General features: G+C 39.4%; 1 protein-coding gene across 6 annotated transcripts in view; it reads right to left on the bottom strand.

Moving 5' to 3' along the window:
• Window positions 1–17,125, bottom strand: part of clec16a (C-type lectin domain containing 16A) — a 172,602-nt gene that overhangs the window by 6,519 nt on the left and 148,958 nt on the right. For 4 of the 6 annotated variants that reach the window (XM_078418213.1, XM_078418216.1, XM_078418214.1 and 1 more), the window contains one exon: window positions 13,647–13,802. The exons of 1 other annotated variant lie outside the window; for it this stretch is intronic. In XM_078418213.1, coding sequence (XP_078274339.1) covers window positions 13,647–13,802 — 156 coding nt within the window. Of the gene's footprint in view, window positions 1–4,730; window positions 4,843–13,646; window positions 13,803–17,125 lie in introns of all 6 variants that reach the window. One more of the 6 variants, XM_078418219.1, reaches the window with a different exon arrangement.

Raw genomic sequence — 17,125 nt, 5'->3', positions numbered from 1 at the left:
CGCCTTCGGCCTACAATGTCTGCGTCGGGCTTGACGTCAAATTAAAATAATCCCTTCTGCCCGGTGTGATCCATATCCCTCCATATCGCTGTGACCATCTATAAACCTCTGAAATGCCACTATTGCATCTGCTTCTACAAGCACGGTCCAGGCATCTACCTAACTGTGTACAAATATTTATCCAGCACATCTCCTTTAAACTTTCCACTTCTTACTTTAAAGCTATGCCCTCTAGTATTTGACATTTCCATCCTGGGAATAAGGTTCTGACTATCTACTCTATCTATGCCTCTCATGATTTTAGAAATTTCGATCAAGTATTCCCTCAGCCTCTGATGCTCCTGAAAATGTCCAACCTCTACTTATAGCTAATATCCTCAAATCCAAGCAGTAGAGTTTAGTAATGGGGCTTATTTAATTGGACAACCATAACTGCACACAATACTCCAAATGTGGCTGAACCAAAGTTTCATAAAGCTGCAACATGACTTCTTGACCTTATAATAAATGTCCCAATGAATGAAAGCAAACGTATCAAATTCCTTCACTACTCTACCTACTTGAGCTGCTACTTTCAGTGAGCTCTGGAATTGGATTCCAAGATACCTTTGTACATCAATGCTGTTAAGGGACCTATCACTAACTGTATATTTTCCCTTTCATTTGACCTCAAAGTGCAACACCTCATACTTGTCCAAATTATATTCCATCTACCATTTCTCCACCCATATCTCTAATTTATATCCCGCGGTATATTTTGACAGCCTTCCTCACTGTTCAAAATTCCAACAATATTTGTCATTGGTAAAATTACGAATCAACCCATCTACATTTTAATCCAAGTCATTCATATATATCACAAACATCAGAATAACACACTTCCACCACTACCCTATGTCTTCTATGGGTGAGCCAGTTCCAAATCCAGACAACAAAGTCACCATGGATCCGATGCATCTTAAATCTTCGGGATTAGCCTACCATGAGGGAACTTGTCAAATGCTTTACCAAAATCCATGTAGTCAACATCGACGGTCCTACACTCATGAATCGCCTTTGTCACTTCCAAGCAAAACATAATTAAGTTTGTAAGACATGACCTTCCCCAGGTAAAGCCATGCTAAATGTTCCCACTCTTCCAAATGTGAGGAGATGCTATCCCTAACAATCTTCTCCAAAAGCTTCTCAACCACTGATGTGAGGCTCACCAGCCTATAATTTAATGGATTATCCCTATTTTTCTTCTTAAACAATGAACAATATTGGTTACTCTCCAGTCTTCTTGGACATCACCTGTAGCTGGAGGAAATACAGTAGTGTTCGTCGAGGCCCCAGAAATCTCCTCTCTTGATAACTTTGGATATATCCCTTCAGGCCCTGGGATCTTATCCACCTTAACGCTCTCAGGAAGACAGAACACCAACTCTTTCTTGATCTATAAAATATCCTAGCATATTAGTATACTCCACACAATCTCACTATCTTCCATGTTGTTCTCCTTAGTGGATACCCAGCAAAGTACTTGTTTAATGCCTTACCTACATCCTCTGACTCCAAGCATAAATTCCCTCATTGACCTGTGAGTGGTCCTACCTTTTCCCTAGTCATCCTTTTGCTTTTAATCTATGTGTAAAAGCTTTGGGATTCTCTTCAATATGACTTGCCAGTGACAACATAACTTTTCGTGAAATTGTGGCTACAATCGTCAGTCAAATATTGGTCAGTCAAATAATCATGTTGGCAATAATGCTGGAGATACAGTGCAAGAACTAAAGGGGAAAAACTGCTGGAGGAGCTTAAAGGGTCAAGTAACATTGCTGGAATGAAATAGGCAGACAACATTTTGGATTGGGACCCTTCCTCCACCATTTCCCTCCATTGTTGCTTCCTGACCCACTGAGTTCCACCAGCAGTTTGTTTTTTCCTCAAGATTCCAGCATCTGCAGTCTTTTGTGCCTGCAACAAATATAGAGTTTGTTTATTGCACAAATACAATGTTGGGGATGAGGGTTAAAATCATGCAAAGCCGCAGGCATATACATTTAACGGCAGGACGAAAAGCACATTTGCCCACATTGGAATGAGGTTGCTGGAGAATGCAACTGACCACAAAAAATGACAAAGGCAGAGGGCATTGCAGGGAATTCTATCTACTTACTGTATGGAGCATGTTGCACAACTGTAACCATTGTCAAGCTGCTTTTACATCCAATTACATATGTTCCAATGCCTCCATTAGAAAGGAGCAAATATTTACAGAGGTGCCAGGATTAACAATGACGCTAACTTGAATCCAAAGGGAACAAATCAACAATTTCTCGTGTTTTGGATGTCTTTTTTGAAACTGCAATGGTTCAGTTTTGAGGACACATTTTTCCAGTTTTGGATTAATTCTACACTGATAAATCCTACAATAAACTTTATTCATTTCAATCATTTTATTTTTGGAACTGTTCTGCTAAGAAACAAACAAATTATTTGAAATGCTTCATTCAACAGTTAAAATACCTTGAAGCCAGATAGCAGAGTGTATTCAAAGAAAACAAAAATTCTGGTGCCTGGATATAGTACTTAAGACATTTCTTGTGGTTTCTAATGAAAGGTTTGAAGTGTGATGAAAGATGAAGTTGGCAAAAAGGTCAATAGAAAGAGAGAGCTAGAGAAAAATTTAAGCAAACAGAATTTACATTAACTTATTAGTAAAATAAGATGGAACAATTATGCTGTATAAACTAGTTCATGGAATGATAAAAACTGAGATACAATCACTAAATTCAATGATGTATCCAAAGCCAATTCAATAAATAGGGACCAACCAGGGCTGGAAAGAAAGCAACTCACTAGTTGATAATTGCATAATCAGTACAGTATCTCCCTCCATCTCCAATGCTTCACTATATTGTTCTGATTTTTTGAGCCATTTGAACTTTTTTGCAGCTCCTCTCCACTGCATGAGCTAGCATTTAACCAACGTCAAATGTTTATAGCTTCTGCTTTTAGTGAGTAAAAAATATAGTAGTTTATAATTTTAAAATCTCCTAAATGCACTTTTCCAGCCCTGGGATAAACTTGTACTGCTAAGTATCAGAACCACTTTCATTTTGTTTGAACATAAAAAATCTCCACCTAAAACTGTGCACACCAATACCCTAAATTTGCAGAAAATTATTGTTTATGATATGAGTATTAATTAACTTGAAAAATTATTCATGGAGAAAGATTGATTATTTATTTACTGCGACCAATGCAGATGCTTTCTGCTCATTATTTTATGTTTTATACTTAAAAAATTGAAGAATAACAGCAGCGAAAATAACCCTTTCAGTATTTAGATTAATCCCTTTATTAATGAGACAGTATATCTATAATTTATTGGTTAGTTGAATTAAAAAAAGATAATACTCTCTTCCTTCCAATGCAAAAGTTACTTAAAGCTAATTTATTTGTACCATTTTTTTTGTCCTTTTGGAAAAACATTGATACCAAAAAATATCAAGGATGTTTGGAGATTTAACAGGGCCAGAGGTGCAAATAATTTAATTGTTAACAATCAGTAGCTTTTAGTAATATTTGCTTTAATAATGCTTCTGTGAAGCATCTTGGTCTGTTTTACTGAGTTGAAAGATACCTTGGGTTGCTTTTGTTCTACTGATTTTTGCTAAGTAATTTCTTTAAAATATAATGACATTACAATTGACTGATTAAGATACAGAAAAATAATCATTAAAAACCTCGAGAAAGATTAAGATGAGCAAAGGCACAATGTGATTGCTGACAGCTCTTAATGATTTTGTAATGACAAATGGAAGAAGTCGTTATCTTATTTCATTTAGATTCAGCACAAATTTAGGGATGAAACTAATCCTGCCTTGCCTGATTTGAGTTGCAGGGAGCCTTGGGATTTAAAACATTCAATCAACTAATTGTAGTGAAAGTAGTTTCATTACCTACTTTGCCAAATTATAATCACAAATGATAGACTGCTGGGTAAAAAAAAATTGAAATAATTAATAGCAGTTTTGTGTTGCTAAATTTGATGAGCTTTCCCCCTTCAGTGTTTTGTAAACAAATTTACTCAGATCCACAACAGCAAACGTTTAAAAGTACCCAAACATTTACCATTTGTGAAACTATTTAAAAACAATAAATAAAATTCAATTTTGGACATATATTTAATATCACATCAATAAATTGAAAGAATTCAATGAACTAAGGTTTCCCCACATGGCATGCTGAACAATTATGATTGCGGCTTTAGGTGGACCTTTATTTTTAAAGTAAAAGTTTAAAATGCTGTAAACACTCAGCTGGTCCAGCAGTTGTGAAACGCTAAAAAGTTAATGTTTCAGGTCTGAGATCCTCAGTCAGAATGGGGAATTCTTTCCCAGTTTTTCTTCAACCTACAAAGGGTTTCCAGTACTTTTTCTTCTTTTTATATCAAGATTTCCAGCATCTGTAGTATTTTTTTGTTTGCTTTTCATTCACTTTAATGGGTCTTTAATTAATATTTATATATATTTTATTAAATATATTTATAGTTAAAAAAAAATCCTCCTCTCCCACATACAGAGGCACCTTTTATTGGTTTATATTCTGAGAAATATGGTTACAATGATACGCATATTCTTGCATGTCATTAAAAGGTTACCTGGTGTGGGATCAATTAAATAGACTATAAGGATATTGATGAATAAACTAAATGAGGCTGGGGGAATGTAACATAAACCTGCCTGTGTTTGCACTGTGTGAGCTGTTGCCTGGAGGCCTAAACCCAGTGTCCGCCACGACTCTCAGCCTCTGAAAGACTAAATACTCGCCGTCTTCCTCTCCTGCCAGACCTTACTGAAAGGAGTAGAACACAGGGACAGATCAGCGGGAAAGTACGACAATGGAGAGAAAGAAGTGGATTTGCTCATGGGTACATTTCAGCAGCTAACAGACAATACAGTTACTTAAAATTTAGTTTGCAAACAATGACACAGCATTTTAAAACACAACAATGATTCAAAGCTCTTAGCCATTGGTATCTATTAGCCACTGGTGGTTTAACTTGGCTTTCATAGAACTAGTAGTTAAGAGCTACAGACACAAGTTTACACAGTACAACAATATGCACACAAAATAGCAAGCTGGATTTCTTTTTTCTGTAAAGCACTAGATTAAAAAAGAAAGCATTTCATTGTTTTAAAAATCTCTATCTGTAAGCTGAAAGATAAATAGTATTAATAGATGGTTTATAAACATGTTTTCAAACTAACTGTTCATACCCATGTATCAAGTATCAGATAAGAATCCATTGATTTAAATTGATGCTTTTAGTGTAGTATTTTTTTTTTTAACAGTATTTAAAAAAATATATTCAATATAATTAATCTTTTTCACCACCACCTAGTAATAAAGTGCTAACATTTCAGGAAATCTACGTAATACCAAATTCCCTCTGCAGTAATCACATCAAATGAATTGGTTATAATTCATAAATAAATTATCCCAAGATTCATTTTCTTCAGAATACAATGCGCTGTAATGAAAAGTATTGGAAGCAATTCATCAAAATCTCAAATAAAAACAGAAAATGCTGGAATAGAATTCCAGAATCTGTTTTTTAAAAATTATTGAACAAAATCTCATTCATTAGATATTTGTAGTGTTTAGGAATAATAAGATCTTGCAAAGTTGTGATTTTCTTTTCATCACTGATTATAGCAACACGGCTACAGGACAGATCTTCTACTTCTGAGCTTTGTGTTTATGAACAGCAGTCCTATTTTATCCTAGATTTTTCCTCTGGAGATACGTTGAAGGGAATTGGTTAAATATCCATTCCAGAACTTATTATTTGCATGGCTTCAAACCCTGCAGTGAAATTAAAAATAATTACTATGTAGCTAAATAATATGTAGTATATTTACTCTGAACATTTATCAAGTATTAAAACGTTTGGTATTTACCCCAATTAATACACTCAATTTACATCAGCATGCAATCAGATGTATCAAAATAGAGAAAATTTCTACGAGCTCCTATTGACATTCCCGACACACAACTGAGGGAAACTTGAAAATATTTTGAAACTATCTTTGTATCTTTTCCTTCAAGGTTACTGACTTCCATGACTACCGAAAATCTAATTGTTTAGATTTCTTAAAGAATCAGTGATCAAAAGTTAGAACAGACTTATTTTGCCCACATCTCATCTACAAATGTTGAGGCTAACTGCAGTGACACCAATGAGAATAGACCAGCTAACATTCTATCACTGAGGCTCACCTCCTTATGACTCACCGGGTAACATTTTTCTGCCATAAGTGTGGGAAATTAGTCGAATAACGTGCATCATGAGAAGCTTGAAGACAGATCTACACAATCAACACAAAATCACACAATTTTTCCCCATCTGGGCCCTAAATCTCTGTTCCATTTAGCTGGTGACGCCCAATTCTAGAAACCGCAGGCCGTGGAAGAATTCCCTCTGCATCCAATCTGTTCAGTTCAGCAACTCCTGCAAGTTCTGATAAAATTCCTTGTAAGGAAGTCCTGTTATCTCAGAAATTAGTCTGGTAAATTTTCTGTTGCGTTCCCTCCATTCTTTGATAAGGTGACCAAAACTTCACACAACATTCCAAGTGTTTGCCTTCAGTAACTTATGTACAAGAACACCAATGTCTCTTTGCATAACAACACTCCCCAATATAAGCCCCACTTAAATCAAATGCAACTTATTTTTCCTGCTGAAATGGAAAATCACATCTATCCACATTATACTGCATCTGCCATGTTTTTGACCAGTTAGTCTATTGAAATTACCTCAAAACCTCTTTAAATCATCCGCTGATGAGGGCAGAGCTGTAGATATTGTATACATGGATTTCAGTAAGGCATTTGACAAGATTCTGCAAGGTAGGCTGCTCTGGAAGGTTAGATCGCATGGGTTCCAAAGAGAGATAGCTGGATGGATAGCAAATTGGCTCCATGGAAGGAAGCAGAGGGTGATGGTGGAAGGTTGCTTCTCAGACTGGAGGGCTGTGACCAGTGGTGTGCCTCAGGGTTTGGTGCTGGGCCCGTTACTGTTTATCATCTACATCAATGATTTGGATGAGAACATACAGGGCAAGATTATCAAGTTTGCTGATGATTCAAAAGTGGGTGGTTTTGCAGATAGTGAAGATGGTTGTGAAAGATTGCAGCAGGATCTGGATCGATTGGCCAGGTGGGATGAGGAATGGTTGATGGAATTTAATACAGAGAATTGTGAGGTGTTGCATTTTGGGACGTTAAACAAATAGGGCCGACACGGTGGTCTGGGGAGTGTTGTAGAGCAGAGGGATCTAGGAGTGCAGGCGCATGTTTCCTTGAAGGTCGAGCACAGGTAGATAAGGTGGACAAAAAGGCTTTTGGCACATTGGCCTTCATCAGTCAGAGTACTGAGTATAGAAATTGGGAGGTCATGTTGCAGTTGTATAAGACGTTGCTGAGACCACATTTAGAATAGTGTGTTCAGTTCTGGGCACCATGTTATACGAAAGATATTGTCAAGCTTGAATGGGTTCAGAGAAGATTTACGAGGATGTTGCCAGGACTAGAGGGTCTGAGCTATAGGGAGAGGTTGAGTAGGCTGGGTCTCTATTCCTTGGAGCGCAGGAGGATAAGGGGTGATCTTATAGAGGTTTATAAAATCATGAGAGGAATAGATCAGGTAAATGCAGAGTCTCTTGCCCAGAGTAGGGGAATCGAGGACCAGGGGACATAGGTTCAAAGTGAAGGGGAAAAGATTTAATAGGAATCTGAGGGGTGACTTTTTCCATACAAAAGGTGGTAGGAGTATGGAACAAGCTGCCAGTTGAGGCTGGGACTATCACAACGTTTAAGAAACAGTTAGACAGGTACATGGATAGGACAGGTTTAGAAGGATATGGACCAAACGCAGACAGGTGAGACGAGTGTAGCTGGGACATGTTGGCTGGTGTGGGCATGTTGGGCCAAAGGGCTTGTTTCCACACTGTATCACTCTATGACTCTATCAATGGATTTAATGTATTTCTAATCAAGTACATTAAACCCATTGGCATTTCCACCTGTTCCACCAGTTGCATCCTCAGAAAAAAACTCTGGTCAAACACAATTTCACTATCAAACATCCATGTTGAATTTGTCTAATCTCCCTGATATTTTCCACGTAACTTGTATAATAACCTCTAACAATTTCCCCAATACTGATGTTGGTTAGGCTGGGTTGTCATTCTCCAATCTGCAGAAACTACTAAATGGGCAGAATAATGGAAAATGATAAGCAATCTACTTTTTCCATGGCCATCTTTTTTTAGTGTTGTAATGCAGACTTCCAGGTCCTTGGGATTTATCAGCTTTCAGTGACATTGATTTCTCCAGGGTTATATTTTTTTAATACTGATTTCCGTTGGTTCCTTGCACTCATCAGATTTTTAGTTCCTTAACATCTGTTCTGTGAAGGCTGAAACAAAGATTTTATTTAATTGCTCTGCCATTTTCCTATTTCCCTTTATGACTTTAGCTCTCACTGCACGAAACCTTCCCCGGATTTCACTAATCTTTTTCATTTACATATTTTTAGAAGCTTTTACAGCCGACTTTGCTTTTTGTAAGCTTATTTTTGTAGTTTATTTTTGTTTTTTATTAATTTCTTGCCAAAATCTAAATTGCTCCCAATCTACAAGTTTGCAACTTTCTTTGGTGACTTATGATTCTTGTATTTAATAGCATCCATAACGTCCTTAGTTGGCCATTGTTGGATCACCTTTGCATGTACAACAGTTGTTCCTGTATTTGTTTTTTAAGTCGCCACCATCATGTGGTTCTCCAATCTATCATTGCAATTCAACCTTCATACCTTCAGTTTCCTTTGTTTATATTTGGGATGTAGGTTTTAGATTAAATTGGTTCACAAATTTCATATTAATGAAGATTTCCATTATGTTACCTTTATTGTTATCTTTATGCTACCTTTCTATTCTGGTCACTGCAGAACAAAATGATAAAGCTAACCATTACTACATTCACGAATTTCAGGAGTGTTTATTTGTCACATGGACCAGATATGAACAGGAACAATGAAAGTCCTATTTACCACAGCTTTACAGGCACATTAGATAGACAATAGGTGCAGGAGTAGGCCATTCGGCCCTTCGAGCCAGCACCACCCTTCAATGTGATCATGGCTGATCACTCTCAATCAGTACCCTGTTCCTGCCTTCTCCCCATACCCACTGACTCCGCTATCCTTAAGAGCTCTATCTAGCTCTCTCTTGAATGCATTCAGAGAACTGGCCTCCACTGCCTTCTGAGGCAGAGAATTCCACAGATTTACAACTCTCTGACTGAAAACGTTTTTCCTCATCTCCGTTCTAAATGGCAAAAAACGAAATCAGTTATTCTGAGTAATCCAGACCATGAAACAACACCCAAATTGCGTAATGCAACATGGGAGTGCAAAGCCCATAATGATTCAATGCTGAGGCAGGTTTGTGGTTAGGTTTGTGCAGTGTGGTTCGAGAACTTTCCTATTGCTGGGAGGAATCTGTTCTTGAACTTGACGCTAACCGTCTACCCGAAAATACCAGCAAGAAAAGAGCTTGTTGGGGGTGGTTCTTTGACGATGTTAACTGCCTTCTTGAGACAGCACATCCTGTAGATCCCTTCAGTAGTGAGAAGGTCAGTACCCATGAACCAGGCTATTTCCATCACTTTCTGTAACCTTTTTTGCTCTTGGAGGCCAGTTCTCTGAATGCATTTCAAATTTTTGACCCAGTCCATGTTGGAACCTGTCAGAAGCTCTCCACTGTACACCTGTAGAAGTTCGAGAGAGTACTAGGCGACAGGCCAAATCTTTACAAACCCGAGGAAGCCGAGACCCAGAACAGATAATCAGAGAAGTGCACACCCAGGAAGTAGAAGCTATTAACTCATTCCATTGCCGTCCTTCAGATGAAGACAGGTGCAAGGTCCCTCGAATCTCCCCTCCTTAAGTCAACAATTAGCTCCTTGGTCTTGCTAATATTGAAAGCAAGGTTGGCACCACTGAACCATTTTTTCCCTTTACTTTGACTCATCGTTACCAGTTATGCATCCAAAGACCGTGGGATCAACAGCAAAATTAAAAGATGGCGTGGGGGTTGCTTTCTGGATACACAGTCTGGAATGTAGAAAGAATAGAGAGCAAGGGTCTGGGCATGCAGCCCCGAGATGCCTCTGTGCTGGTTGTGAGAGAGGATGTTGTCAATCCACTGATTAGGGTCTGCCGATGAGGAAGTCAAGGTTCCAGTTGCATAGAGGAGTACAGATCAGTTCCCTGGGCTTAAAGATAAGTTTGGAAGGGGTGATGGAGTTGAATGATGAGCTATAATCAATGAACAACAGTCTGATGTATATGTTCTTGTTGTCAAAGTAGTTCATCGCAGAGCGATAAGCCAGCAAGATCTCACCTGCAATCGATCTTTTGTGGTGGTAGGGGAATTGACATGGGTTCAGGTCAATACTGAGGGTGGAGGTGATTTGCATCATATTCAACCTCTCAAAGCACTTCATCATAATGGATTGAGTGCCACCGGCCAGTATTTGTTGAGGCATTTCACTTTGCCGATCTTGGGAACCCGTATTATGGCTACCTTTTTAAAGCAGGTGGGAACCTCGATCCATAGCAGTGAGAGTTTGAAGATGTCCGCAAAAACTCCAGCAACTTGGTCCACGCAGATCTTGGGAACACGGTCACATACCAACATGAGGGGTGGCGCTCTCTGAGGGTTCACCCTTGTGAAGGATCTTCTGACATTGAACTCAGGGTCTGCGATCACAGGGTTGTCAGAAACTGTTCAGGACCCCATGAAGATACATCATTGTTCATCCTGTCAAAGCAAGCATAGAAAGCACTGAGCTTGTCCAGGTGTGATGCGTCACTGTTACTCGAGTTATTCAGTTTCATCTTGAAGGAAGTAATGGTATGCCAGCCCGACCATAGTTGCAGCACATCTGTCTGAGCCTCCAGTTTAGTCCATGATGGCCTTCTGGAGGTTGCACCTGGACTACGACTGGAGTGTTTGACTTGAATGCCGTATATCTGGTCCTCAGTAGAATGCAGATCTTTTGGTTCATCCAAGGCTTCAGGTTAGGGACACTCAGATGGTCTTAGCAGGAACACATTCTCCCCATATTTCCTTATAAAGCCAGTAACAACCATTGCCCAGTCCTTGAAATTGCCCAATCTACTGAATACAGATAGTGGCAAGATCATTCCTTTGTCTCCCACCCCTGATCAGGCCTGTAAAATAGTCTCCACAGGAGCTGTGCTTTTCTATCACTACCTACATGCAAGGAGTACAGACAGGGAATCGGTAATTGGTATCTCTGATGGTGGAATAGCAGTATTCGAGAGTATTCAATTCCTGGCGCTACAGGAGACATTCTGATGGTAGTTTAGTTTTTCAAGTTAGCCTTGTTGAAGTCCGCAGCAACGATGGAGAAGAGGGACACCCGTTTGGTGTTTGCTGACCATGGCGTACATATAGTTCAAGTGCTAGCTGGATGTCAGCCTGGAGTGGGATATAGACTGCAGTCATGATGATGGATGTGAATTCCCATGGGAGGTAGAAGGGACGGCACTTCATTGCTTGATGTTTCCGGTGGGGGGAGCTGTAGACGCCGAGACTGCCATGTGCAAACACCACAAAGATTTTGCCATGCCGCATCGTCTCCTTTTGTTCCCATGATGCCCTCCAGCCCATGAAATGGATTGAGCAATAACGGGTTGGAGGGCCAAGCCTCGAGAGCTGGGAGTAAGCCATGTCTCTGTGAAACACAGTATACAGATTCCCCCATGTCACTTTGGCAAAGCAAGCCTGTTAGTTACAGCACCGATTTGTGGGGTTTAATTTTAGCATGAGGAGTCTAAAATGAGCATAAATAAATGATCCTGCCCAGCTGCTGGCAAAATGTCGCCACATTCCAGGGCCAAATTTTGACAGAATACCCAATCTGAGAAAGCTTGTTCTTTGGTCAGTTGCTTGACACTTTGGGCCTCAAAATCATCCTGCAAGTGATCCAGGAATTCCACCTCCACAGTATTAGTGCTTATTTGGTTTGTCCAGTTCATATGTAGATTGAAGTTACTCACTAAATACTGCAGCATTTTTGTTACATGCATATTTAATTTCCGGTTTGATGCCATTCTCTGCATTACTATTATTGTTTAGAGGTCTGTGAACAAGTCCCACCAATGTCTTTTGCTGATTCCACATTTTCATAGAACATAGAACAGTACAGCACTAGAATGTCTGTGCTGAACATAATGCCAATCTAAATCCAATCTCCTCTACTGCACGTGATTCATATCCCTCCCATCACATACCAATCTAAAAGCCTCTTGAATACGATCATATTTGCTTCTGCCATTCCTGGCAGCGCGTTCCAGGCACCCACCACTCTGTGTTAAAAACTCGTCCTGTATACTTTTCCCCTCCGATAAAGCTATGCCCTCTTATATTTGACAATTCCATCCAGTGCAAATAATTCTGACTGTCCACCCTATCTATGCTTCTCATAATTTTATATGCTTCCGTCAGCTTTTCCCTCATCCTTTGATATTCCAAAGAAAAAACCTTGTGTTTTCAAGAATCCAAAGGTATTTTATGCATATTGTTGGAAAGAGGGTAACAAGGGAGGGAATAATGTCCCCCAGAAACATCTAGGTGAGGAGCCACAGGAGAAGAGCAAGGTCTTCAATGAGTATTTCTCCTCTTTTTGTGATGAGGACAGACATGGGGAACTTGGGAAGTTAATGGTGATGCCTTGAGTACAGTCTGCGTTACGATTGAGGAGGTGCAGAATATCCCAAGGCGCGAAAAGGTAGATAAATCTCCTGGGCCTAATCAGATATATCCAAGTATTAATATTAGAATGTAACTGTTATTTGAGCATTGAGGAAAAGCACCTAATTCTCAAAATCATGAACCAAAATGCAAAATAGGTGCTTTTTCCTAAAAAATTCCCACTAAAGCTACAATAACAATTAAGCTCTCTTAAAAGTAGCTACTTATACGTTGGTTACTAAAGTCCAAGAAACCATTAAAACAAAATATACACTTGTTCTATCAGCTGGTTAAATCCACTGTAAATCTGCTGTGGATAAACAATTGAATTATCAAAGAAAGCATCTTTAGCAGTAATTTTGCGTCAACCTATTTCAATTTTACATTATATCATCACATACATTTAAACATTCACAACTTTCAATTAACTTGAGATTTGGTAAAGACATCAATAAACATTACGTAACCATGTCCTTGCAAGATTTTCATTCTGGTTTCTGAAAATTAATTTAACATACAGATTGAGATACAATGCAGAAATATATTGCTGGTAAATAACTTTTGTAGTTTTATGCTATTAAATATGACCATATTTCACTGGAAAGCAGAAATAAATTCAGCTTTAGTGAGCTTCCTCATGAATGCACCCCAATGCGATATCAAATTGCATTACTTATGGAGGACAAACTGACTGACAAAATGTGACACTCTTCTATATTTTAAACAAGAGAAAAGGCAGATCTTTTTTGGATTATAGTGTTATTTTATTACTTTAACACAATCAATAGATAAAATCTGCAATAGAATTACCTGTGGGGCTCTGAGTTGCTGAGGGAGTGGAAGCTACACTTGTGGCGATGGTATCGCTGTAGCCAGTGCTTGTTGTTATGGTGCCACTAGAGGGTGGGGAAGGGGATGATGCTGGAGAGGGACTCTGCTGGTTTTTGTGCTGTGCCACTGCAAACCCTAGAAACAGTTCAAGAAGAAAACATTTTTTTTTTTAATGTTGGCTCTTTGACTAATTTTCAATTTAAATAATTCAGGGTACGGGATTCCTCCTTTTCCAAATATCTTTAGTTTTACTTTCCCCAAGCAAATTAAATGCATCATCAACCTTTTAGTCTGCACTTTAGACTTTGGAGGTGCAGCGTGGAAAAAGGCCCTATGGCCCACAGAGTCCATGCCGACCAGTAATCACCACACTAGCACTATCCTACACACTAGGGATAATTTACAATTTACAGAAGCCAATTAACCTGCAAACCTTTACGCCTTTGGAGTGTGGGAGGAAGCTGAAGTACCCGGATAAAATCCTTGAGGTCACAAGAATGTGCAAACTCCGTACAGACAGCATCAGCAGGCAGGATCGAACCTGGGTCCCTGGTGCTGCAAGAAAGTAACTCTACCGCTGTGCAGGATTCCATTTAAAATTATTTAATTCAAAAAATAAATCTTTTAAAGAAATGCCGTATACAATTGCACATGGATTGAAAACAAAATGCTATACATTTGTGCAATACACATTCAAAACTTCAATATGACAATTTTTTGAAGTTTAACCCTTTACATGCAGAGATACATAGAGACCTCAGGGCCAGAACTTGCAGTTATTTACACTTGTCAATGTTACTTACAGCACAGGCAAAGGCTGGGTATGAATTCAAGAAATTGTTAAGTCTTTACCTGCAGCAAAGCTTCTGTATAAACTAGTGCCCAGAATTTCAAGAGCACCTAAAAGGTTAAAATTACCAATTCTATGGACTAATCATTTTGATCATGGGGCTACCTCATCAAAATTCAGCTGTAGCTGAAATATATCCACTGACTTGGCCTCCACAGCTTTCTGTGGCAAAGAATTCCACAGATTCACCACTATGATTAAAGAAATTCCTCCTCATCTCCTTCCTAAAAGAACGTCCTTTAATTCTGAGGCTATGACCTCTCGTCCTAGACTCTCCCACTAGTGGAAACATCCTCTTCACATCCACTCTATCCAAGCTTTTCACTATTCTGTACCTTTCAATGAGAGTCAGGAAGCCATGCTACGGCTTTATACAAATTTTTTGTCAGACCACATTTGGAGTGTTAAGCGCAGTTCTGGTCGCCCCATTACAGGAAGGATGTGGAGGTTTTGGAGACGGTGCAGAGGAAGCAATGTCAGGATGCTGCCTCAATTCGAGGCATCGTCTATAAGGAAAGGATTGTTTTCTCTTGAGTGTCGCAGGCCGAGGAAAGCTTGACAGAAGTTAATAAAAATATGAAATATATAAGGTGTACAGCGGGAATCTTTGTCCCAGGGTGGAAATGTCAAACACAAGAGGGCATAGCTGTAAAGGGATCACGTTGAAAGTGGTAGAATGATGGGCAAAAGGCAAGGACCAAAGGGTCTCTATCTTTTTTCCCCATCTGTGGAGAGGGGAAGCAAGAGCAGAGCTAGGAGGAGACATGGGTAAGGGATCACCATGCCAAGTCTGGCTTTGTACAGGATTTGACACACCGTTGATTTCAGTGTAGATTCCAGACCTGCAGATTTATGGGCAAAGGAGAAGACAAATGTTTTTTCTTTAGAAATTTCTGACTTAAATATTTAGATCTTTTACTTCATGTCCCCGAATACAAGATTGTTAAGTTGATTCCAGTTTGTGCCCATGTCAAATTGGATTCTACCACACCCCCCAACCACATTTTAAAATTAATGGATTAAGAATTAGGATTACTTTTCATAATTTTTTATGTTATCTATTTTTATTTATCTTGCACTTTTAAAAATGTGACATGCCTTGCAGACATTGAGCAGGATTTTGAACATTTCAGAAACAGGTGATTTTATCCTTGTGAAACTTTTGTTCCTGTGAACTTTTTGTTTCCTGGAACTTGCTTGGAACCTGTCTTGTTTACATAGACAACCGAGCCAGATGGATGGAAACTTTAGTGTTTACATTAAACCACAGGTTAATGATTTTATCAAGGTCAGGCATTGATAAAATTCCATCATAATGATTTGCACAATAAAGTTTCTAAAGCGATATATTGTCGACAATACTGTTCAACTTCTACACAATCTTCACAATGTAGGCAAAATTTAAAAAAAATTAAAACCTCCAATCTTCTTAAAAAGGGTAGTTCTGATGAAGACACATCTATATACCAAAACTCTCGTTTGTTTGTTTGTTCCTGAACTACAGCGGTACACAATAGCGTGACAATTTTAGGCCCACCTTACTCACCGTCGTCCCTTTGGTGCTAATGGAAGTTTCATTGAAATCGGTGTTATATTTTTTAAATTATTCACATTTTAAAGCTTAAATCTATCTTCTACGGAGGGAGGGGGAGGGAGGGAGGGAGGGAGGGGGGAGGATAAGGGGTGTTGAGGAGGATGGAGTTGGGGGAAGGGGAGGTGATGGAGCTGGGGGGGAGGGGAGGAGAGGGAGGGGGAGGGGAGGAGAGGGAGGGGGAAGGGAGGGGGGAAGGGAGCGGGAGGAAGGGAGCTGGGGGGGAGGGAGGGGGAAGAGGAAGGGGGAGAGGGGAGGGGGAAGGGCGTAGGGGGGGGGGGAGAAAAGGGTGCTGCACCAATGCAGGAAAGGTTTGGGCCCAATGGGTCCAATTGGTCTAGTCCCCTTTAAAATCATGGCACTGACTTAAAACTGGCAAAAACCCGGTTAGAATTAGGTCACTGCTTATGTGAGTTTACTGTTGACTTTCAATAACTGAATTCCAATTGGTGCCTAAGACACAATAGGGTTTGCTGTGAGGTTGAGATCAACTAAATTTATCTACAATTATTTGAATTACCATTATTTTTTGGTTTATGCTGTGGAAAAAAGGCTTGCCTGTATTCACGATAACTAATTATAGTATTTCCCCAAATTGCTACTTCTCTCTGCAGAGGAATTTATTCAAAATCACAAAAGAAAATCCCACGTGATATATCTTGGCATTGGATTTTAAAGAATTACCCCTGAGAGTGACATCTTTCTTAGATGTCGATCTAATTTTATTATTTTGATCAAGATTTATTAACTAGTGTAAATCCATTTATGAGCTTTATGGTTACTTAATTTGGGGTTGCTTCTACACAAGTAAGCAATCAATCATGCAACTGGGTAGATTGAGACTAACAGGTACAGTCAATTGAAGTCATGGAACTCTGCCAGTGGTGCTAGGGCCCCGAAGCACGAGGCACGATCAACCCGCCCGCAGGCCCTTCATCACCCTGCGTGGCTCGGCCGCAGCACTTTACATCGCCCGGTGGGGGCTCAGGACTCTCATCGCCCTGCGTGGCTCGGCCG

Source organism: Rhinoraja longicauda, chromosome 21 (assembly GCF_053455715.1).
Source record: "Rhinoraja longicauda isolate Sanriku21f chromosome 21, sRhiLon1.1, whole genome shotgun sequence".
NCBI classification, from domain to species: Eukaryota; Metazoa; Chordata; class Chondrichthyes; order Rajiformes; family Arhynchobatidae; genus Rhinoraja; species Rhinoraja longicauda.
This window is presented reverse-complemented; position numbering and strand designations above follow the sequence as displayed.